The sequence below is a fragment of the Micropterus salmoides genome, unplaced genomic scaffold (assembly GCF_014851395.1).
Source record: "Micropterus salmoides isolate LMB-PRFRI ecotype aquatic unplaced genomic scaffold, ASM1485139v1 Ms_hic_scaffold_8, whole genome shotgun sequence".
In the NCBI taxonomy this organism is placed as follows: Eukaryota; Metazoa; Chordata; class Actinopteri; order Centrarchiformes; family Centrarchidae; genus Micropterus; species Micropterus salmoides.
This window is the reverse complement of record NW_024044570.1, coordinates 16804247-16828607: the sequence shown is the minus strand read 5'-3', so window position 1 is coordinate 16828607 and position 24361 is coordinate 16804247. Positions and strand designations below refer to the sequence as shown.

General features: G+C 39.1%; 1 protein-coding gene across 6 annotated transcripts; it reads right to left on the bottom strand.

Annotated features, from left to right (window-relative positions):
• Positions 1-129: 129 nt before the first annotated feature.
• On the bottom strand, positions 130-23712 carry myrf (myelin regulatory factor). Of its 6 annotated transcripts, none has more exons than XM_038706428.1 (26): positions 23156-23712; positions 13534-13624; positions 13118-13390; positions 12521-12582; positions 11545-11767; positions 11335-11432; positions 10103-10217; positions 9110-9305; positions 8948-9024; positions 8249-8359; positions 8047-8152; positions 7072-7272; positions 6693-6801; positions 6375-6484; positions 6135-6295; positions 5936-6008; positions 5743-5825; positions 5567-5635; positions 5097-5164; positions 4920-4976; positions 4612-4842; positions 4353-4446; positions 3865-3927; positions 2683-2788; positions 2454-2528; positions 130-2322 (listed from the first exon to the last, which is right to left on the bottom strand). In XM_038706428.1, exons 1-26 carry the CDS (start codon positions 23199-23201, stop codon positions 2242-2244), a joined length of 2979 nt encoding a protein of 992 aa, XP_038562356.1. In that variant the 5' UTR covers positions 23202-23712; the 3' UTR covers positions 130-2241. The 6 variants fall into 6 exon arrangements, with proteins under 6 accessions (XP_038562356.1, XP_038562358.1, XP_038562360.1 ...); XM_038706430.1 differs by having other exon boundaries at positions 8062-8152; XM_038706432.1 differs by having other exon boundaries at positions 11356-11432.
• Positions 23713-24361: the final 649 nt, after the last annotated feature.

The following is a 24361-nucleotide window of genomic DNA, read 5'->3' as shown; positions in this document are numbered from 1 at the left end:
TAACGGCTGTTAATAAATCTTCGGCTGCCATCTAATGGACAGAATGACAATTTTGTTTTCTGATCATATTGGGATCAGATCATTTATATCATATGATAAAGCAGTTGGATAATCAAACACAACAGAAAATCCAATCACAAATTTATTTCTACGCATTCATAGTATTACAGCATATTTTGGACAAAACGCTTTTTTGAAAATGTCATAATAAATGGGCTAAAAAGATGAAGTAGTGATATTAAAGTACTCATCGAGTTTTACCGTTATGGCATCTTCTTCTAACAAAAAAATTAGAAATGTATTTGTTTGTGTTTACATGCTTATCAATCATTTCTGGGCTCTGTTAGCTAAAAGTTAATATATTATTGATAACACAGTACAACCAAAAAACATCAACTATAAAAAAAAATATAATAAAACACAGCAGATAAAAAGGAGCATTGGTAGTAACAAAATGCAGCTATACAGTTACATGTAATGCAGTTCTACATAGTAGTATATGAAAACAGTCTGGTGCACTGGATAGGGCAGAGGCAGTACATATATACAGTGCAAAAGTGCTACAGTGGTTTTATTATGCTAGCTGGTGCATTATAAATAAGCTAAAATAGTAGGATACACTATACCACTGGAGTCATAATAATTATACTAAAAGTATTGTACAGTGTCTTATTATGATAACTTCATATGATGGCTCTTTTTCCTATTTAATATTGATTTTACATTTGAGATACACTATTGGGGTTTTTCTTTCTGAATACAGAAACATATGGAGTATGGATTTAAAAACACATTTCAACACAAGCAACAAAAGCATGGTGGTGAAAGTAAGTGGAGAATGCATTTAAAAGAAGAAAGAATAATAGAAAAGAAAACACTATATAATTCAGTTGTATTTAAAGTGTTATCACTGCATATTCTCAGTTGTATAGGCACAGAAAAATATTTAAACATCCAGAAAAATACATGAAAGAGTCCAGTGTTTAATGTCCATTTGTATCTCAAGAGTGTGCGCAAACTAAATGCAACTTCTTCTCAGCTTCATGATCAAGCCATTAAAATCGAATTTCCAAAGCTGCAGCAGCAGTTGTGTTGCCTCTGAGCTGAGATGTATAATTTTTAAGAAATGATTGGGCATGCACCTGAAATGATATGCCATTTACTGCCTTACCAGCATCTGTCCAGTTAGCAAAATACAGTGTAAGCTATTCCAGTGTTTCTTAAAATACTGTCAGTGTTGGACTTCCTCTATCACACTGTGTCAGTGTTTCTACATGTTCATTTCCAGTCATTTGTTTACTTATCCAGTCTTATCGCATGCCATCCAATGAATCTTCTGAAGTGAGGATGACTCAGTGGTCTTCAAATGTAGGCCTTCCTTTGAGCAATGATAATAAGGATTTCTCTGTAATAGTATGCATGTGCACAAATATTTAATGTAACAATTTGATGTTTCTTTCATTGCCACAATAGAGATATAAATACTGTGCAGTATTTCCCTCTCTGTACAGTGTTTAATCAGATACTGCTTGCGGAGACAGCAGACAGTCTAGTCAACTGCAGCAGCCTCAAACACAATGCTCCACTGTAGAGACCTAGGATTTGCCAGTGTGCACTACTGAGGTATATTTTCAGTGCAAGTTGCAACTATTCACTGAGGCCTTCAGCAGAAGCCAATGATCTTCTCTCCAGTGTATATATAATCTACTGAAAAGTGTTCTTGTTTTCAGTTGACACTGGTTTCAGTGTACATAAAGATTCATCGTGTTAAAAGAAAGAACAAAAATGTGAGTAGTGTCATCTACACTATCTTAGCCTGGACTTCATTAAGAAACCTTAACTCTGCTAAAAGTACTTATGGCTTACATTAAGTTTGGAAGACATAGTGATCAGTAAATAAGTGAGCTATAAACGGATGGACGTTACTTACACAAAAGCAGTTAACAGTGACACAACACAGTTGTCAATTACAGTGATCTAAAACATTTTCAGTGACACACAAAAAAAAAACTTGAACAGTGTTTCAAACTCCAGTGATCACAGCAAAAAGAGATGTCTTAATGCATATGGAGGGGGGATTACAGTAGGGACAGTGGTATATAGTTTGTTCTGTATGAATATCTTTAAAAATAATGTACAACAATGAGAAGAATCCTTATCCCTTCACAACAGCGTACAAATGGAACCACAAAGGAAAAATGTGGTATACTGAAAAGGCCCTGGGACACATCGTCTTCCTTCTCACACACAGCTGCTTTGAATGAGAAAATGGTATTCAGAGTGTGATGAGGTCTCTCCTTCAGTGGCACAACTCACTTCACTCTGTCAATGAAAAGCATGTGGAGATAAAAATCACTTATCAGTCATTGACTTACACAATAAATGGATCAAACCACACAGGAACCATGCAGCGTTTAAAGGTGCCTCATAATTTGGAGGCCAAGTTTACTCACAGACAGGGAGACACGGAAGTGATAGGTGACGTCTTGGAAAGACAGCACGGGCACTGACCACAGGTGATGAGTCCCCTTAGAGAAGGGACATGATGAGTGAGTGAGCAAGTATTTTGCAGTAAGTCGCCCTTGGGGAAGTTTGACATACTTGCAGTGGTACAAAATGACAATAGAAAGAAAATGTGTTTTGATTATATGATGGATCATGATGAAGTACACCATTATGTACCTTTGTTGATGTACTCTGTCCACCATAGAGCTCTGTCTCTGTGTGGTTGGGGCATAAACGTCCCTTGGTGGCTCCACACTGTCGTATCCACACGCTGTTCGTGGACCTGCAAATTAATTAAATATGCTTTATGTCTCTGTGACCTAATAAGTCTCCTACTAAGTCTTATGTGTAGTAGATACATTAGAATTAGTTTTTTAGTTTAATGGGTAATGCTTTATTTATGGATCTATTATAGCCTAACGAATTCCTAATAATTTCATTATTAAACAAACATTAAATGGAAATAATGTAATTTAGAACTTATTATAGGGAAATAGAGATAATTGTTGTTTTTAATAGCAGCATTTAATAGCAGTTGTTGATTTTCAGTGGAATTCCCTTGAACAACTGCTTCACTTAAACCCAAGGTGAATTTGATTAATCAGTAATTTATTATTAACTGTTTTGGTTTGTCTATGAAAAAATGCAAATTTTTGCATGTTCCGCTGACTTGTTGTGCACTGCCTACAACACTACTGGTTAAGCTCAGCTAAGTGAAGATAAGATAAGAAACGTTTTTATCCATTACATTACATAAAATGGAAATTTGCCTTTGGCGTTCTGGCAACAGAAACAGACAGTAAAGGGCAACTGAAATACATAAAATACATTTTCAGCATCAGCAGTGCTCATGGGGATGTGTGTGTGTGTGTGTGTGTGTGTGTGTGTTGGGGTGGGATTTTGGGGGGGTAGGATATGTTTGTGTTTAGAATGGCCACAGCAGAGGGCACAAATGACTTCTTTTACCCATTTTTCCAGGGTAGGGGGCCTTCAGTCTCTTGCCAGAGGGCAACAGCTGGAATGATAAGTGGATGGGGTGGGTGGGGACCTGGGTTTTGGTTATGGACCGGTTGCATAGGTTCTGGATTTGCAATTGTTTGATGATCTTGCTGGCCTGGTTGACCACCTGGGTTTGCTTGTTTCTGTGTCTAACTGAGATATTCCCAAACCATCATCAAAACACCAGGAAACAATTTTTTAAGTGAGGACACTCTCAGTGAGTGACCGGTAGACTAAGCTACCGTAACAATGAATTGGAATTAATGAATTGGAAGTGGAACCAAATTACATGTTTCTTAACAGGAAACCTACTAGGGAAGTAACTAATTTGCTGTTACAGTTTAATATTTGTATACTCACGTCATGTGCAAAGTGATTTGTGAGATGGAAGAATTTCTCTTTCCATGGAGTGATACTGTGTAGCTAGAGTCAACATAGAGAAAAATAGTATCAGCATCAAGCATTAAGAGTTGAATTCAAACTGGTATTTTCTAAGACGCAAACATACAGATGAGTGACAAATTAAAGGAAAAAAACTGAATAAACTAGTGGAGAAACAAATTCAGATGCTTCCATATAGGACATGACGTGTCTTCTTGAATGTGATTCAAATGCCATGGCCTTCACAGTCACCAGCTCTCAACTGACTTAACACTTTTAGGAGACTTTGGACCAACTAGTCATACAACACTCTTCACCACCTTCATCAAAACACCAAATTAGGGAATATCTTTTGGAAAACATAGTTTCAGAGACTGGGATTTTTTGCCAAGCAGCATTGAAGCTGCTCTAGCTGCTTGTAGTGGACTCATCGTTTACAAGGACACTTCTTGCTTTTAAGTGTATACCTGCAGCTCTTAGTTGTTGCACAACTTTGTGCTGTGATCTCTTGGTTTGTCTCCACGATATGTAGACTAGACAGAGAGGGAGCTGATCTTCCTCCTGCAAAAGTAAGAAAAGCTGCATCATTAGCACTATATCCATAGCATTCCATTGTACAGTGTGTGGATAAGCTTTGTTTGCTGTCGCCAAACACATGGCTTTACTGTGTTTGCATATTATGTGTGTGAAGAAAGTGGCATGTCTGGGCTGTGTTTGTAGATTTACCCTTTGTGTGTAGGCTGCGTTGTCTGCGTGATACTGGCTGCTGACCCCCTGGCAGACGGTTGGTAGTTCCTGCTCCTTCTGGATCTGTAGGTGCTGGCCTTTTGGACTTGGCAAAGTACAAAGGGGCCGAGGTGTGACTCAGACGGTTTTTATTACGGCCGTCCTTGTCCATTAGTCTGGATTTGGCCTTTTTATTAAAAGTGCCTGGTGTGGGAACCAGACTGCCTAAATCTAGAGAAAGAAGATAATTAACCTACATTGAATACAAATGTATACTACAGGAAAACTTCTCATATTTGCTTACTTACCTGGTACGGATTGGTTGTTGCTCAGTGTCAAAGCCGTAGCTGATTGGTTGTTTATGGCTATAGATGAACAGCAGGATTTGTGAGGGAATGAGAGAGAATGATCAGATCTAAGTAATTTATACTCATATTCACTATGTCCTGAGTGAGCTTTTCATAATCACCAAACTCTCCACTCACATAGTGCAGGGGTGGTGGACACTGGACTATATAGTCCCTTGCGTGAGGATCCCAGTGCAGCTCTGGACCTGCACCGATGAGATGGCAGTACAGAGGGTCAAGAGTATGCTTTAGTAACAATAATGATGCATTTAAAACCCAATGAATTTTCGGGTGTTTAGATACGTGACTCATGATCTCCTTTCAGACAGGACAAAAGAAACACCCAACTAAGCAATCAAAGATAAGACTTAAAGAGTAGATCAGAAAATTAAGTAGCAAGAAAGGCAGGTGTTGAAAGCGTACCATGGGCAGACAGGTGGACAGAAAGTTACAGTGGCAGTGAAGATGGGCATCCAAGAGATGTATAAAACACAGGAAGGAACATAGCTACAGAAAGCAGGGACAGAGTATATAGAAAGACATTAATAGAGAAGTGGAAAAATTTATTTATTTCACAATGAGTGTCTGTCTCCCTCAAAAGCACATACTCAGCTTTCTCCGTGATGCCTCCTCTATGGTGAAGAGTCAACACGTATAGGACAGACATGGAAATTACGCTGTCGGGGGCAATAAAAAAAGATCCAATACATTATCATCATGTCACTATTGTACACAGATTTTTTGTTTACCACTCCCTCCCCAAACACATTTTGCTCAGTCTAACCTGAAGGCCATGACAATAACCAGTGCCAGGATGGTTCCCTGCATAAACCTTTGGCTGATGCAGCCTTGATCTGGGAGCAAATTCTGCAAGAAGATTATAGATTATTACATTAAAATTGTTAATCTTGCTGTTCACTTAGATCACAGTTTAAAGACAGTTTTACATTTACAAATACATCATTGTCAACACAGACCTTGCTCCCGGGTTTGACAGTCTTCTTCTTGAGTGGGCCGCTTCCTGTTCTGCTAAAATAACTCCCTGATTGGCTACACGGACAAGAAAAAGAAAAGTAATATATTCATTATTTTCTTGTCATACATGATTCTCTCTGTCAATGTGTAACACCTGCTCCAAAGCCTAAATTTTAGGCGATTTCTACTCATTGCTCTCACCTGACAGTGCTTCCACTCACAGTGCTCTTCATGCTGTCAAGACGACGCAGCTTTGCCAGTTTTCGGCTCCATCGCTCCAGTTCGTCTATACGAGTCTCCAGGTTGTCCGTCAGCTTACACAGCTCCTTCACTGCTCCCACGTTCTCCATGAAGATACGGTCCTTTGAAATTAGAGGGAGAGCTGTCAGTGTGTTTGGAAGCCATGCCTGTGTGGGCTGCATGTTTATGTGTGTTCGTTACCTTGTTGACGACTAACAGGTTGGGAATTGTTTCTCCATTGGCGCACACCACATCGCCGCCCTCTTTCACTGCTTCAGGCAAGATTTGCTGAACCTCTTGAGCGATTACTCCTGCAGGAAAATATAACAAGTGCTGAAGTGAGAAAGAGCTGCAAAACCATGATGGTGTGCACAGATACAAGACACACCTCCATAACAATACACATGGAGCAAAAGACAGATCAGATATTAAGGCATTAAGATGATTACATGATACAGTGTACAAAGAAATGAGATGATGGAGGAAAACATTTGAAGTTGTTATTTATGAAGTGGTTACCAGTCTCTGCAGTGTTCTCTATGCCCACGGTGGCAGCAAACTCAGGCTTGTATTGATAATGGACCAGCCTCATCTGAGAAATCCGTTTCAAATTGTCTGTGGTGTCGACCTACACACAGACAGAATGACCATGACGTCCATGCAGATGGTGTGAAAACACAATGTTCATGTTGCAGATGAAAATGCTTGGATCAAATATAATGAAAAGAGACAAAACTCAGAGTTAAACTGCAGAGTCAACTGATGAGCGTGGGCTTTCAGATGACATGATTTATGATGACAAGCACGCGGCACGCAATGAAACACACAGAGTTTGGAAACACACATACAGATATACAGGCACATGCCCATATAGATACACACTGAGTGTCATCCTGACCTCCTGGACATTTTCTTTGGCCCTGATGTCAGACGGGTGTACCACGGAGCCCATGACCTTCAGGTTACCATGGACAACAAGGGCCTCGTCCGGCCGATCGGTGTTGATGCCGACTCTCCCGTGGTGGTATACTGAGTCCGACAGTTGGCCACGCTGCCACAGCACCTCATTGTCACTTTCAAACTGACCTGGGTTGGATGCCTGTAACAGAGAGATGGGAGATGGCACATAGACAAACAATCGTTCAGATATTTCTAAACATATAGATAGATAGATATGCTAAAAAAGATTAAAATAACTGCAAAATGTGTAAAGGAATTGTTCTACATTTTGGAAAATATGCTTATTTTTGTTCTTGCCAAGAGTTAAAACAACCATCATTTGTTGCTTTTACACTTAATTTATTGTTGTGAGTTTTAGAGGTGCTGGTAGGCAGAGTTTATTGATTTAATTTTTTTGGATTGAGACAAACTAGCTGTTCCCCCTTTTTCCAGTCTTTATGTTAAGCTAAACTGGTTGCAGCCACATTTTACCATACAGATATAAGGTAAGAAAGCAAAAGGGCATATTTCCCATAATGTGGAACTATTCCTTATACACAAGACTAAGACGTAAATGATTGACTTTACATTAGACCTGAGTTGAATTATCTTAAAGAATGCATTGTCACAAAGCTGAAAACAAGGTTGTTTCTTAGCTCACATGCTATTTAAGCTTGATTTTTTGAAGATACGTGGGTTCTACAGGACAGTGACAATACACTTTGTTTCATTATTTGAACTCTCTTAAACTGTGTGTTTTGGAGTGTATAAAGTATGCTGGGGATCACAGCCACACAGACAAAGGGAATGGAAAGACAGACAGTGGAGAAGATGTTGAGATCTACACAGTGATTTTGATTCAGGTATGTACAGTTGACCAATTGAAAGGTGTCACATTCACAAGGGATATGATTGTTGTAGGAGGCAGACAGACATGGCCAGACGTTACCCTGACGATGATCCTCTCAGACACTTGAGCAGCCACAGTGTAGCTCTGACTGTGGGACTGAGCATGCAGCGCCACCACTAGCATGAAATACCTGTGAGGACAAAAACATCAGGAGTAGATGTGACTACTGGAGCGGTTTATGGATCATTGTGAATTATGTGTTTACATGTGAGGGCATGTCTTTAACCTCTGGTCAGGGTTTGGTTTGCCCTTCTTCCTCATGTTATTTGCAGTGGTCTCACTGAAGTGAAGCCGCCCCACTGTGACCTTTGTGACCTGCTCTGAGGGCAGGGTGACCCTGGGAGAAATAAAATCATAACTACATTATGTAAAAAATAAATCCTCCTTCTACAGTTGTATGATTCAATTAAAGGATACAATCACAATGTTCGAACAATGTCTTTTTCATGTCAGGTGCTTAAATAAACATTTAGCCAGTTTTTTTAATTTGCTGTAATCATTCCTTCTGTTGATACTGGCCATTAATAGATCCCTTCCTAATGTGCTTTCAATGTATGTGACGAGGAAGAAAATACACGGTCCTCAATCTGAGCAAAAATGTATTCAAAAGTTTATCTGATCAAATCAAGTGGATTTTTTCCTTTGTCTTTTTAGTACAAACAGCACAGAAATGATGTCCATGAAAACAAAAAGAGAGAACTTTATTGTAAAAGGACTGTAACTCCCTTTATTTTGTCTAACTGATACTGCAGCTGATATTAGCTTCAGATAAACTTCTAAATATATAATTACACAAAATCTTTTAATGCCCAGTATGAACAGTAGGAATCATTACAGCCAGAAAAACTTATTTAAATGTACATATGGGCACCTTACTATTGTTTTAAGACAGAAATCGTGAACCTATCCTTGTGTTCAGACTCACAGCACTGGCTTAAAGGGTCTCTTGCTGCGGTCCGACTGTGACTGCTCCACACTGATAGACTGATTCATAGCCTCCACCTAGCAATGTTGAGAGAAGTAAAATATACAATAAATACACTGTAATGATTATCTGTCAAGTTGATGTCGTTTTGCCTTCACTCACCTTTACTCCGTTGAGTTTGAGATAGAAACAATCGATGGGCTGCAGGCCATCACTTGTCTTTATGTACTTGGGGTCTCCTAGCATGCCTATGTATACTGTAACCTGGAAATGGTTCTTCTTCTGGCAAACAAAAGCATCATCAGCCAAGGAGAAGTTGAAGCCCTTGTCAGCATCAACACGGTAGGTTGGCATCGGACTAAAGGCAGGGAAAGAGATTGTGAGGTATGAATAATGTGAATAGGAAGCTCGTAATTGTATAGCACAATGCAGAGATTTGCCCTTTTTATCACCAGGGGGAGACTCTTGACTCTTTTACAGGGGTCTTCCACATGTTTTAAGGTCCAGGCCCTCAGGGAGATACACATGCGCATAATAATGAATGTAATTCGGCTAAACCTGACACCTCTATTATTCGCTTGTGATGCTAACCTGAAATCAAAGACACTTTTGTGTAAATAAACATCTCCTCATTGTTAGAGACTGCTGCATAGGCCCATGGAGGTCCCTGGTCAGGTTTGGTGCCATTACTATTCTTACGACAGACTTAATAAATCTAATTTAAAACAAATTTAAAAAACCCTGTTCCTTTACGTAGGTGTAGTGTGCTAAAAGTTGTGATGGGCAACCAGGTGGTTTTGATAATCTATCCCAAAGGTCTTGTGAGTTCATTTAACCTTCCTCCCTATCTATACTTCTTTCTATTTTGGCATTGCAAAAGCACAAGTAGGTGTACACGAATTCTTCCTTTTACCCCCTCCTCATGTTATATTTCTAAACCGAAACTTTGCACTCCCCCGCACAGCTCACCGTTGAGGAATTTGTAGCCCGCTGCAACCCTGCTATTCCTTTGCCACTCCCACTGTATACTTTGTTGAATTATTTATTTAACCAATTATAACTGCTTTCCTTTTCGACTCTCTACAGAGTGCTTCCAGCTCCCCTCCAAATAAAGACCTCAAGATGTTCAGATATGCCAAAATAAATTCCACCCACAGCTCTTTGCAGTTTGCGTCATATAGTGGTGTCCACTTGTTCTGCTGGTGAGGTTGCCACTTAATGCACTGATAGTTTGGGTCCAAGTAGGTGTTGTCTGCATCCTGCATTAAGCCTGTGACAAAGACATTAAAATAGCAATTAAAGCAAAACAGAAGACTGTTAAGAATGTCCGCAACTGTTCTGTAACAGTCTGTATCTGTTTGAGAGTTAAAGGGTAGGTAAAAGCAGGGCCCTGTTCTTCAAATGTGGCTTTGCTAATTCAGGCTAACATGCTGTTATCAGGCTACAATAATCCTGTTTATTCTCATCCAGCTAATTTGGTTCTTTGACAGCAGTTTGTGGACTTATTTGTTGAACCTGGATGGAAGTTATCTTGAATAATATTGCGCTCTTAATTTTGAAATAAAGGCAAAATGAGTAAAGAGTTTAAACCGATACTGATCATGTGATTGCAGTTTAATGAGGTACATGTGTAAGGGAACAGTCCCAGCATGCACTGGGGCAACAGAATGATGGACATTAGTCTCATTTTCTGGGTTCCTGCATTGTTACCATCAGCACCAGCACCATCTTGTCCTACATTGTGCTCTGCAATGTTCCCACTATTTCCACACTTTCATCACGTTACATTAGATATTACTAGTGAATGGGTTTAGACTACAAGTGATGTTGGGCGCATGATTGGTCGGGGTTCCTGATAGATCTGCCAGAGACTTTTAAGTGAAAATCATGACCCTGCTATTCAAAAGAAACCTTACTAAAATCTCCAAAAATTGCATGATTTAATGTCAAATGAAATGCCTGTTCTTGCTCCATTGGTCTTTTAACAGTCAGAATCTTTTGGTCGAGTTTATTTATTTTTGCTTACAGTATCTCAAGCTACATTTGGTTTGGTTCTTTTTTAATGTACAGTGTGTTTTATCAACACTCTTTCATTGTAAACCTAAGAAAGTGAGCCATTTGTATTTGAAAATTAGTTAATGAAGTTCATCCTAAAAGGTCTTGGCCATGCCAGCTAATATCCGGCAGATAAGGCTGCACCGTTGCAGGTTTGAACTTAAGGACTTCCAGATGAATTTAATACCAGCTTCGAAGAACCAAACAATCCAGATTTGTGTCAATTCGTCAACATTCAAATCTGGATAACTCTGTTATCCATGTACGAAGAACGGGGCCCAGGTGAGCGTGAGGTAGAGGAGGCGAGAAAGAGAAGAAAGATGCCTGCCTACCTGGTTCTTGTTTGATGATACCTGTGAGGATTTGGGTATTGAGGGTGCTGTTGGGAGAGTCAGAGTGCTTCCTCTTCTTGGCCTGGTGAACAGGGATGCTGCTGTGTGAGGAAATGGAAACAAATTACTACTCCTTCCCATCATTCCCTCTGTTCCATTCATGCTGGACAGTACAACCCTCCCTCCTTCCTGTAAATCTTCAAGACTCACTCCTGCCCCTGCGGATGCTGCAGTAGCTGATGGAGCATCTGTGTCTGCTGCATTTCTCCACTACCACTTGTGGCTGGCCCAATAGGATACTGTGATATCATGGGCTCAGGCTTCAGGTACATGTCCCGATGCATGCTGGGATAGTGCCCATGAGGTGGGAGGGGTGGCGTTGGAGTCATGTGACACATGTTCTCTGGTGTCATGGTCCTGATCATGTGAGGATCTGAAAGACATAACAGAGATGTAGCGTAATGTCTACATGATTATACACACTGTTTTTCCTTGCAAATACACAAAGCACACACAGAAGGCCGCCTTTTCCCCTCAAGATTGATCTGTCTGCATTTGAGACTGCAGTTTATTCTACTCCAACCTTGACTAAATGTACTTTCCATTGTTTCAAACTAGAGAAGTGGAGGGATGCCAATCAGATAACCATATTCCACACCTTTTCACTAATGGGCAAGACTAACACAGGTGTGTGAGCGGCAAGAAGTGCATAATGACTTTGATTACCGTTGTTCAACTTCTATGTTGAAACAGGCCAAACATACACTGCTTCATTCTTTGTGGAAACACTTGAAATGAAAGCTTATAAGTGAGTTCACATTTAATTTAGTTGATAAAATCAATTTTTTAGACAAACTGTACAAACTGTTGATTAATAAGTGACATATACGGTACTGCTTTTAAAATATTGATTGGTTTGCACATAAAGTAGATTTATTTTTTGTCTTTGTGCTCTATTCAAATACAATAAGGTGATGAGTAACAGATACTGAGTTACGCAGAGAGGTGGCTGTGGCCCTCATGCACCTTGAATACATCAGTGGCTTCCTCTGACTCAGAGTCTGGGTGCAGTCTACAGATTACAGCACACTTTCTGTTTGTTAAATGGTCTCTCTTGTTTGTGCCCTCTCTCTCACATTTGTTCGTATACATTTTTGAGGGAAAAGGAAAAATATTTGTTGCTTACCATTCACCTGCTGAGGAGAGTACGGCTCTGAGCTGGAGTCTGGTGGGGACTCAGGTAGTGTCCTAAAAAAACAGAAGGCATTAGCATCACAAAAAATGTATTATTTGACTTTCAAATTATAGAAATCCTTAAAGAAATACCATGGCTGAAGTTGGCAAGCCCTTCCTCGTGTATTCTTCTTATTTTCAAAACTACCATTATATTTCAGGGATCAGAGTAAGTGTAGACGTTCTTTACACAAGATTGTGTGTGTCAGGATTTTTTTGCAGGATGTAATTTGACTCTCTCTCTCTGTCTGTTATCAGCCTTCCTCCCTCTCCTGACCATCTAGTGTTATTTGTACAAATGAAGCTTAATCATGTATTGACTGCATAATGGACCTGTAGTAGGGTGTGTGTCTGGTTTTGTTGCCTGTTTTAAAAAAAAAACATACTGCGTCATCTGCTACAACTTGATTTGACAAGCCTGATTTCATGTTTAAAATGTGAGGTGCAGGAGCATCTTGAACGTTGCTAAGTATTAACTCTAATACTCTAATACGCTATGTTTTCTCCTTCTTGTACCTCTATCCATCTACCTCCGTGGTATTTTGCTCACCCTGGAGCGTAGTGGCCCCTGTGCTCAGGTTTGACGTGTGCCTGCTGTTGCTGCTGCTGGTGTTGCTGCTGCTGTCCCAGGCAGGGGTAGTTATGTCGGAGGCCCAGGGATGGACCTGGGGGGTAGACGTTCTGACAGTTAGGGGGCCCAGGTAGAGGAGCTCCTTGGCGCAGTGGAATAGGGGGGCTCACACCACACACCAACCCCCCAGCAGAGGACACTCCTGCCTGAGGAGATGAGTAATTTGGAGCGCTGTGGACCTCTGAGAAACAGCTGGGGGAAAGGAGGAGAGGAAGGGAGAAAAAAAAAGGGATTAGCCTTATCAGAAAAAACAAATTCCTTCGTAACGACATGATCTGATTCGATTGGTGCATGTTGTTTTGACGTTGCTGGGTTGGTCTGGAGTCCCTACTGACATGTCAGTGCTATCGTCCTCCTTGCTGATGTACTCTTCCAGGATACTGGTGTCGATGTTGTTTGGCTCCAGAGAAGTGCTAATATCATGACCTGTGGTGAAGGGAGGGTGGGGAACACAAAGAGAAGATGGATAGCATCTGGGAATTAGCAAGGGGAATCTTTCAGCAACTCCACACACTGCCACAACAGCTCTAGTTTCAACCCAAGCTTATGTTGTAACAATTCCCTGTAAGACTTATCTAATTATGAACTCGGTTTGTTTATTATTCATAACTTTTTACTGCATACTCCAAAGAACTTGGTAACATTGTATCAATGCTTTTATATCATGACATTTCACAATCATTTGCTGAATAAGTTATCCAGATTATGTAAAAAGAAGAGCTCTGATTTGAATGTAAGGATTAAGTTCACAGGAGTGACCAACAGTATAAATATGTGTTAGTAGTCAACTTTACCGATCACAGACTGATGATTCAGTGCCTCTAACTAGTAACATATATACACTGGAATCACTCTAGTTGACGGTTAATATTTTGTACCTCAGCTGCCTTTTCCCCATTAATACAATTATCACAGTCACAGTAAACGTAAAACAACAACATAATTACTAACCGCACAAAACTAAAACTGAGTTGTCCCCTATTTCTTTGTTCACAACAATTTATATCTTGTGCATTAAATCTAAAAGGTTGCTACTTCTCATCGTGTGGCATGACTTTGAATAATTTTTGTATTTAATCAAAAAAAGCATATGTGTAAATATCTAGTAATTTTAGAATTCTCTGATGCTCCACCTTACTTCACCCCAGGGTCGGTTTCACCCTTTGATAGCTAAAGCCTCAGAAATCCCAAACACATGACCCCACTTAATCTTTAAAATACCAACACATAGAACAAGCTCTTGCTTATGCATATATTTAGAAGAGAATAAGTCACGTTATATAAACCGGACTTTCTTTATAGCACACAGAGCAACCAACTCAAATGAGTGAAAGTGCTGACTTTTTTTAAAGCTGTCACTAGTTGTCCTAAACTGCAGATGCTAGAAACAGAGTGAGAGAAAGGTTGTGGGGGGGGGGGAGACAGGCCAGAGGGGTGAAGCAGAGGGTATGGACTTGGTATAGAGTAGGTGGGAACGCAACTCCAGTCTTTCTCCTTCTGTCTCACACACACACACACACACACACACACACACACACACACACACACACACACACACACACACACACTCTGATAGATTAAGCAGCTACTCAGTTGGGAATGCAAGGAATTTTTGTGTTAGCATTGGAAAAAATCTCCTTTCCCCTCTTTTTTTGTCTTCCACTAACGCTTCACTTTTCATCCGAACTCCACAACAGAAATGTCACTTATTAGTATTATTGTCACAGTTTCTCTTCGAACCCTCTTCAGGCATTGCTACCGTTCTCCACAACTGATTTAATGGACCATTTTATCTTGTGAATAGTATACACTTCGTCCCATCCAAAAGCAGGCTTGACAGTTTTTGGCAGCATAAACAGCAACATCTTACAACCTTCAATAATTAAACCCACAAACCAAACCACTCCAACCAATCAATCAAACACCCCAAATTCTGTTGTTTAACATTATAAATCCTCATGTTACCACATTTTTTGAGAATGCTGGCATGTTTATACTGGCTGGCTTTCTTTGCTGGAGAGAAACATTTGGTTAATGTCTCTTAATACGTGCCAGTGTAAAGGGAGAAAAGCAGGAAGGTTCCCCTGAAATAAGATCCAGATGTGCACCCCACCCAAAGAGGCAGTAAATTTAAGCTGGCAGGCCTGATAACAAAAAATAGAGAGATGGAGGGTGAAGGGAGGGTAGATAGATGGAGGCTGAGAAGAGTGGGGGCAAGAAAGACAGAATACAAGTTTGGTGTCCACGGATGGAATGGAAATGAAAAAAAACTTTAAGAAGAATTGAGAACAGAATATGAAACGCGGCTGTAATCAAGACATCTTTGTGTCCAACAGAAGTCCAAGACTGAGCATAGTAAGATGTTCCTCTCCTAAAATCCAATGTTTTCGTGCCTTCCATGAGATAAAAATGTGCTGTAGGTGCAGGTATAAATTAAAAAATATGGTAAAGTAAGACAGAGCTATACTTGGAAACACATGTTAAGCAGCTGCCTACTGTCAGGCTATGATTGTGGGTAGTATAAATACATTTACTTGACTTGACTTGAATGTACTACTAGAAATAACATGACATTTAAAACTATTTAAATTGCTTAAACCTGCAATAAATTATGCACTTGGAGGGAAGCAGAGCAAATTGACATTTTTGACATATATTGACATATGACACCACTTAATATGACAAACTTGTTAACAAATAACTTATTTGCACATCCAGCAGTTTCAGAGCAACATTATCATTCATTGGAGTCATGTTTGTGGCCACCTGGCCAGTATAAGTCACTCTGTCTCTTTTAGCTCTGTTTTTGTTCTCCACCAACTCCGGAAGTAAATCTCTGGCTCTCTAGCTGCTAAATGCTCCACCATGTTCACCAGCTAGTCGTTATCTGTGTCTGTCTGCTGTTTGGTGCTGAGCAGGTAAGTGCACAGTAGATTAATCAGAACTTTTTTGTTGAATATTGCTGCCTGCAGTAACCAAAAATGACACTTTGAGAGCGGTATGAGTGCACCAAAATAGTAAAGTTATGGCTGGACAGTTAAACAATGAGCTGAAACTGACTATAAATTCCGTAAAGCTGAGGGGAGCTGCATATCAAGGTGATAATTCTCTGTGGTTTCATCACTACTACTGACCCCTTTCACATTGTCATTTGATGCATTGTTTTTATTAATTTAAAATAAAAATATTAATTATAGCCGCTTTAATTAGTTGAGAAAATAAACATTTCAGATGCTCATGTTACACCTTTATATATATATCTTAAAGATTTTCCAGTGGAATAGCAGTAAAATTTACAATTTCTGAAAACAGATCAAAACATATTGTAACTGAATACTGAAGCACAAAAATGAATGGTAATCTTATTTGTAGCGTCCACTCATATATCCACCTGCTAGTACCCAGATGTATAGGTCTGCTGCTGCTTCTATTTATTTCAAGTTATATTACTGAAAACTACTGACCTGATAAACTGTGTGGAGGGAAGTTAATATTGATAGAAGGTTACTGGAAGATACATGATATACAGTTCATAGAGTCAATGTACTGAATGTCACACTACATGGTGGAAGGATTCATTGGTGAGACAAAATCACAGGAGCAAGAGGTACGCTGTTCAGACATGTTACAGCAAAATAAATTGCGTATTTAAAAATCTTGTTAAAATCTAAAACCAAAAATAGCCAAGTTGTTGCAAGGCTGGACTACAGACTTGAGTACTACAACCCTGATGAAGCAACAGCACAGTCCAGCCATGCTTCTTGTGTTACATTCGTTCTAAGTCTCTCATAACTTCGCAATTGATGAACATGTTCACAGAGGACAGATATATATATATATATATATATATATATATATATATATATATATATATATATATATATATATGTTTGTTTTTTTCTGGAGCATGAAGATACTTTCACCATATTTGTAACAATCAGCAGACAAGTTTTTGCCTTTACAGCTTGCCATGCCACATTTGTAATGATCAAAGGTAAGTTATCGCTACCGCTTACAATAAACGCTATTCATGAATTCAAACATAAATGAAGTAACTGTAACCTCCAAATCACTGAATCAGTTAAGTTTAAATTGCTGTGAAATGGATGTGTACATTGATTTGCCCTCCATGTTTTTTCTGTCCAGCTGTGTTCAACAAGGAACAGTGAAATGATTGTCAGTCCAACTTCGATACAGACTGGCCTTTTGAGAGATTAGGGGCTGAGAGGAGAGTGTGTGTATGTGTGTGTGCGTGCGTGTTTGTTTGTGAGTGTGTGTGTGTTATGCCACCATTTCAATGCCTGGGTTGTCAGCAGAGTAATAATCTAAAATGAACACAAACAGAGGACTGAGTGTGTGAGTGCCCATTAAACATGGTTTGACTTATATCAGTCAATCACAGCTTTCCCTTTTCTTTCTTTTTTTTTTTTAAACGTGATAGTATATAATGTAATTAGCTTCTTTTAGGAGTAGTTTATACACCCCTAAACATGCAGGAACAGACAGGAAAACAACTTTGAATGAATGCAAAAGCTGGACAAACTTCTTAAGTTACATTTTTTCAAATGGTGTCCAAATGGGATTTCTATGCTCTCACATGTGTGTGTTAATAATTAAACACTTTCAGAGAAGGAACAAAGTCCACCTGATTATTAAACAGTTACCATAATGAACTTAGTTGAACATCCACAACACATATACAAACATATTATACAGGCAGTGAATACACTTTCTAAGCCATTTAACATCAAATTACATGCTGAACCAACATAAAAAAGTTTTGCAACAAACTGATGTTCGCAGAATCATTCAAAGTATTATATAACAGGTAGTTGACTACAGTCTAACATGTTCCATTACTCGTGTCATTATGTCTATGCACTTTTGGAGATCATTTTCAAATAAGCCTAACTTTAAGGACATTCTCTATATATCTGTTTTTGCCAGTGACACGTTGGTGTGGACACTAAAAACAACCAGACAGATCTCAGTAATGTCAATATAATCAAAAACACACAAGCTCAGCAATCTCTCAGCTGTGTTTCAAGATGCTGCACAGTCTAAGAATACAGGGATTGTGCCTACAGTGTACAATTTAACACACATAAGCATACAGACACAAATAATAGAGAAAAGAAAATGTGTCAAATCTACACTTGAAAGTGTTAGACAGCTCTGACAAATAGCCCGAGAGTTATAGACCTTCTCATTAGTGAAAGAGTGAAGAGCATCACTATGACACATATATTAATTACAAGTTGAATACGAACAGATAGTCCCTCATCAGGTCGGGACTAATAAATCACATTTACAGAGAAGCAGAGCGGACAGAGCGTCAGAGTACCTGCGCGTAGCCAAAGCATGTTGATGTCCTTGAGATGAAAGCACCTGAAACAGAAGATGAGAAGAACAATTCCTCTCTTTTTTTCACATGTTTCTCTACTCGGGCTGAAAGACTTTCTTCTTCAGACCTGAGAGATGCAGATCAGAGTAACAAATTTGTGTGTGTGTGAGTGTGTGTCTTAGCGTGCATGTGCAAAAGCATATTGTGTGAGTGTGTGTGAGAAAGGCTCGGAGAGTGTTATAATGAGGATTATTCCTCAGTCATGAGAAAGGGCTGTACCAGGCAACCACACACAGCCCTTGTCGCACACAAGCACTGGTCGCACCGGCGGACCTGGCTCAGGAGATTACAGGAGTGACAAGGCTGGGACCTGGACATGGAGTGAGGTTGGAAAAAAACGAAACACTGCAAATGTGAGGGCGAGTTTCAGGGCTAGACAAAATTACAGAGCATGGCGAGAGAGAGACAACGAAAGATGAAGAAGATATCGAGGAAGAAAAAGTTCAGGAAGGGTAATGAGGACAAATAAAAAGAAGAAGAGCAAAATGTTAAAGAAGGAGCAGTAAAATATGATTATTAGAATTCAGAATCGTCTGTCAAGAGAATAGGCTCATGCAAAATAGATGAATAAAAACCCTTTTGTTTTTAACTATTGTACTTCAGACACAGCAATTCTGATAAACGGCTGCAGTCACTATGGACATGCTTGGGTTATATCTGTGGCAATGACTATTATAATTTATGATGACACTCAGGATGCAGACACACATTCCACGCTGTACAAAAACCTCTCTAAGTTATTACACACACACAAATACAAAAAGTGAATTAATTTAATGAAGTTTGGTTCAACCACAAACAATATTTACTGGCTAAGGATTACTGGTCAGCACGGATGGGAGTGAGCTACAACAATGAAAAATAAAACCTACACGTAAGTACTGTAAGCCTCGCTGCTCAAAAACAATACATTCCTCTGACTGTAATTCACTGCTAAACCTATAAATCAGATGAACCATCCAAACTTGTTTCACACAGGTTTTCCAAGATGGATGACGGCCTTTGCATCCATGATTCACAACTACAGTGGGAGTACAGTGGGACGTAATAGAAATTTTGACATAGTAACACTGGTGATGAGTTGTTCATCTTTTAAAGGCAAGATGATCATGAATGTGACTAATTCATCTTCTGACTCAGATGGTTAGTGGGTGAATATGCTCAAAGTTTTTATTTCTGGCACATACAGATTAACAGCAGTAAACAACCACCTGAACAAGGTCATTTCAAACTGAAGGGTTTTTAGCCACATTAGCAGCCTGCAGGGTGTGTGTATAGCCTTCTGTTGGTCAGTCAGTCCATTCACCACCGTTGGTCAAGACAGAGATATCTTAACTAGCTGAAACAGGTTTCTCTGCTCAACCCTCACCCTTAGATCCTTTATCAAATAGATTTGAAATCCTCTTCAATCATTTATCAAATGACAATTGAACACCTGTTCTAGGTATGTGTTTACTTTATGTCTTTCATCCATTTTGACTGTGATGAAGACAAGAGTAGTGCTGAAAAGTCTGTTTGCATTATTAAAGGCTGCAAATTATTCTGTGTGTTCCCGTACCTTTTTCTTCATCTGGAATATCTTGACAACTATTGGGTGGATTGCCATGACATTTGGTACAGACATTCACGGTCCCCAGAGGATGAATCCAACTACTTACATTTGCGATTCCCTTGTTTCCATCTAGTGCCATTAGTGTCATTAGCAAAATGTCTCAGAGGCTACTGAATGGATTGACATGAAATATGGAACAGACATTCATGCCCATCTCAGGATGAATTGTAACAGCTGGTGATCCGCTGACATCTAACAACACCAAGGTCAACACTTTGTCCAATACTTTGGTTTATAACCAAATACCTACAAAACGAATGCCATTATACTGCCATTAATGATATTCCCTCAGCCTCAGCTGTACCTTCTTTTGCACTAAATTATCAAATGTCAGCATGCTAACATGCTAAACCTAAAAGGTGAAGGTTAATTAGTCGATTGATATGGAAATCTACAACCACTTTAATGATAGTCATTGTTTTGTAACAAAATTGCCAAAAATACATCTGTACCAGCTTCTCAGTTCTTAGGATGTGCTGGTTTTCTTTGTCTTAGGTGGCTGTAAACTGGATATTGTTAGAAGGAGTAATTTAAGGAATATACTATATATATATATATATATATATATGATATTTTATGGACCAAGCAATTAAATGCGAAAAATAAAGAAAGATTAATTTGATGAATGAAAATAATTGTTAGTTGCAGCCCTATCTCTGACGTCAGTAGCCTGTTTACCTTAAAGCACCGCTGTGCCTACGTACAGCCTTACAGAGCTGCTACAGTGGCTATAGACTCTCATTCTAGTTTGTTGCAGTGGCAAAAACTATTCATCTGCAAGGCCATTTTTTTTTAGTAATCTCCAAAACACTGTACACAACCCAGTCAGTGTGGATTACTATTTAATCAAGCGTTTGGTTGACTTAGGATGGGGCATTACATGAACTAACACAACACAACAGCAATAAATGTCATGCTCCTTTGTATGTTCATCATGATCTGTGAGTGTGCGAGCGACTGTTTGTTGTCTAAGTGAGTCAGAGAGGAGAAGGTCAAGTTTTGGGGGGGTTGGTGGTTTAGCTTGGTTTCTCTCAACAGGCCAGCCTCTCTCCACCCTGAGTCTGCACTATCTCACCTCCTCACCCTGTCTGCTCACTGTCACTCTAATGGAGTCCAAGAGAGCGAGAGCCTGGGGAAGGCCAAATACTCAAGGAGAAACACCAGTCTCACCTCATTGTGTTTTAACAGGCACTGAGGCTATGCCAGGAATGTACACTGTGCATTAGCGTGAATGTATACATATTTCACTAATCCGATTAAAACACAGTTTATCAGTGTCAAAATCCATTATAGTGGTGTGTTTGTGTGCTTCTGGTTGAGTGTGTCTCTTTCAGGTAAAGGGGAAGATGAACAAGGACACCAATTGACTAATTATCAAATATATAAAAGTTGAAGTCTTATTGATATTACTTTTTGTCACAAATTTAAGCTCAAGGTTGATTGCCCTAAAGCCCTAATTTCCAAGATATGAGAGGGATACAGTTAGGAGTTCGATATCACTAGGGTTAGTTGAGATAAAGTTAAATAGAAAAATAAGCATCAAAGGCGGCACCTACTGTATACTTCTCATGGACAAGTTGACATTTTAGTCCAAGCAAAAGTGGCTGAAATAAAGCCAGAGTACTTCTTACTCCCAAAGCAAGAATGTAAACACACTAAATTCCTGTCAGAATGGCAAGGAACCTCTGACAGTCATAGATGGCTGTGTATATTTAAGTCAACACTCTGTGTATACTATAATCAAGTGTTAAGTCTCTCTACAGATAACTTGTTATACATGAACCACACTATGTGTTTTTATGTGCACTTGACTTCTCCTGTAATATCTGACATTAAGTTTCTTTAAAAAACTATTAGCTATTAACTATTAGTAAGACATGAATTTTGTGGCAAGTTGTAAATCACAAAGTGCAGCGCAGTGAAAAACTCTTCAAACAAATGTGACAAAATGTCTTGCCTGTCATATATGAAATTTACAGCAGGAATATTATGGACAGAATACAGTTCACAAAGTCATCCATATTCTAAAGTTGTGAGCAATTAATTGGATGCGATTCAGTGTGCAAGTCAACAGACACAACTCATATGTAGCCTACTACAAGGGGTTGGTTGGGATAATAATACAGGAAAAAACAACAAACTGTGGGAAAATCTATACCAATTATCTCATTGAATTAAAATTATAATATATATTATTGTATCTTTATCATGAAAATAATATGGGGCTAAACATAAATTACCACTTATCTGAACTGATTTTGGTTTATTAATGGTTGTTTGCCATATGATGATCAACACTACATCACTGGCTGAAATCACATTGCTCATGTCTGTCTCTAATACACACATTGTGCCACAGTATCCTTGCAAAACACACAATTTATCTTGACTTGAATTCCTACACCCTTCCAATGCTCAACCCCACCCTCCTCCACCTCGGTTTTTTCTTAGGATTCCCTGTTCAACTTGATCTGTTACCCATCACCAGCACTTTTGCTCCCCGCACCCATTAACAATTCTTGCATTTTTAGTTTTTAAGATGAACAGCCAACAACAAACTTCTTTGGTGAAAACAGAGTGAACTGTTTGGGAAACCTTCACCTGAAATTCCTATGAGATCACTAATAGCCTACTATAGCAATTATTATTGTGATGTCAACCACCTGCCATGTGTGGTGGTGCACCATAATAAACCAGGCTTTTTGTACATGCAATACACCAGGTAAAACTAGAATTGACAAGAGCTGACACTTAAACACATTTATTTATTTATTTTTACTTCTCCACTAAAACAAATTCTTCAGAAGTAAAGGGTTGTAAAAGTAACACAAATCACACCTTTTGTATTCCACTATCAAGTTTCTGTACAATGAGTTTTAATACTAAACTGTATTGATAGCTACATATAGCCTACATGCCTATAATAATCAAGAAATCTTACCTTCAAAAAATCTCTGTAACGCTTCTGTTTCACCTACCACCTCCATCCTAGCGGGTCCCACATAAAAAATCCATCAAAGTCTCCCCTTGTCCGAACAAAATCGATTCGGATCGGGGAAACCTTCACATGTACATCACAGTGTCCAGATGATCTTCTTAGTTAGCCTACTAACTTAGTTAGTTTTAGTTCTCATAAATCCAACGCTTCACGCGGAGGACTTCTTTCTCCTGTTCGGCTACTTGGCACTGTATTGACGTGCCTTAGCCAAACGCCTCCAGTGACGCTATACGGTAGGCTACAGGCTATAACTTCAAAACTATCTGTCTTTTTTTAATTAAGGTGCCAACATTAAAACACTTCCCTTCAGGCGCATCTTCACTTCAGCTCCCACAAGCTTCATAATAAGCACGGGTTTACATTCGCATAAAAAATACCTCAAATCAGTCTAATGGAAAAATCGATAGGAAAATATAAGTTTTTAAAAAACGCTTGTACATAAAAGTTGGCTAAATTTGATTCCCAAGTCCCCCTGTTGATTCTCTTCCTCCTTTGCCTCTGCCTCTCAGACAGGATGTGTGCAGTAGAGAGTCGGAGGAGAGCAGCAGAAGCAGGTGAGGGATGTGCGCCAGGCTGCATGCACACTTGAAAAATGTAGCCTAGCTACTCAACAGTTGGTTTACCTTTATATTAGCCTATATTTTATTGTTAAACAATATTCCTTACCTCATATAAGGACCTATAGAGCCGCAGAGATTAGTCGATTGGTTGGTTATTACAAGAAAATTAATCGGCAACTATTTTAATAGGCTAATCAATTTATTTCAATTTGTTTTTCAAGCAAAAGAAAATAACTTTTGTGGTTCCAGCTTTTCTTTGCCATAGGCCTATGTTAGTCAATTAAATATCTTTGTGTTTTGAACTATATTGCACGGACAAATCACTTTGGGCTCTGGCAAGTTGTGACTTTTTGACATTTCATAAGATTTATCGACAAAATAGCAGCAATCCATAACGTCGTCCAAAATTCTTGATATTTGAAATAAATAAACATATTTTTCTTGAAAGTTTTAACAGGATAGGCTACATTTATTATCATGCACTAAAACAAAGCAGCTTTTTTTGAAAGCTCAAATACACTTTCTGGGTACAATTTGAAACAAACTCATTACATAAATTTGGCCTAGACATCTTATTAAGCTGATGATA

What these genes read in the sequence shown, in the direction of transcription:
- myrf (XM_038706427.1), bottom strand. Translation starts at nt 23,201, where the DNA reads ATGGAGGTGGTAGGTGAAACAGAAGCGTTACAGAGATTTTTTGAAG. An exon ending in AGACCCTTTAAGCCAGTGCT is followed by an intron (nt 8,360 to 8,947) that starts GTGAGTCTGAAC and finishes TATTTCTCCCAG; the next exon opens with GGTCACCCTGCCCTCAGAGC. An exon ending in GCAACAACTAAGAGCTGCAG is followed by an intron (nt 3,928 to 4,352) that starts GTATACACTTAA and finishes TGTTGACTCTAG; the next exon opens with CTACACAGTATCACTCCATG.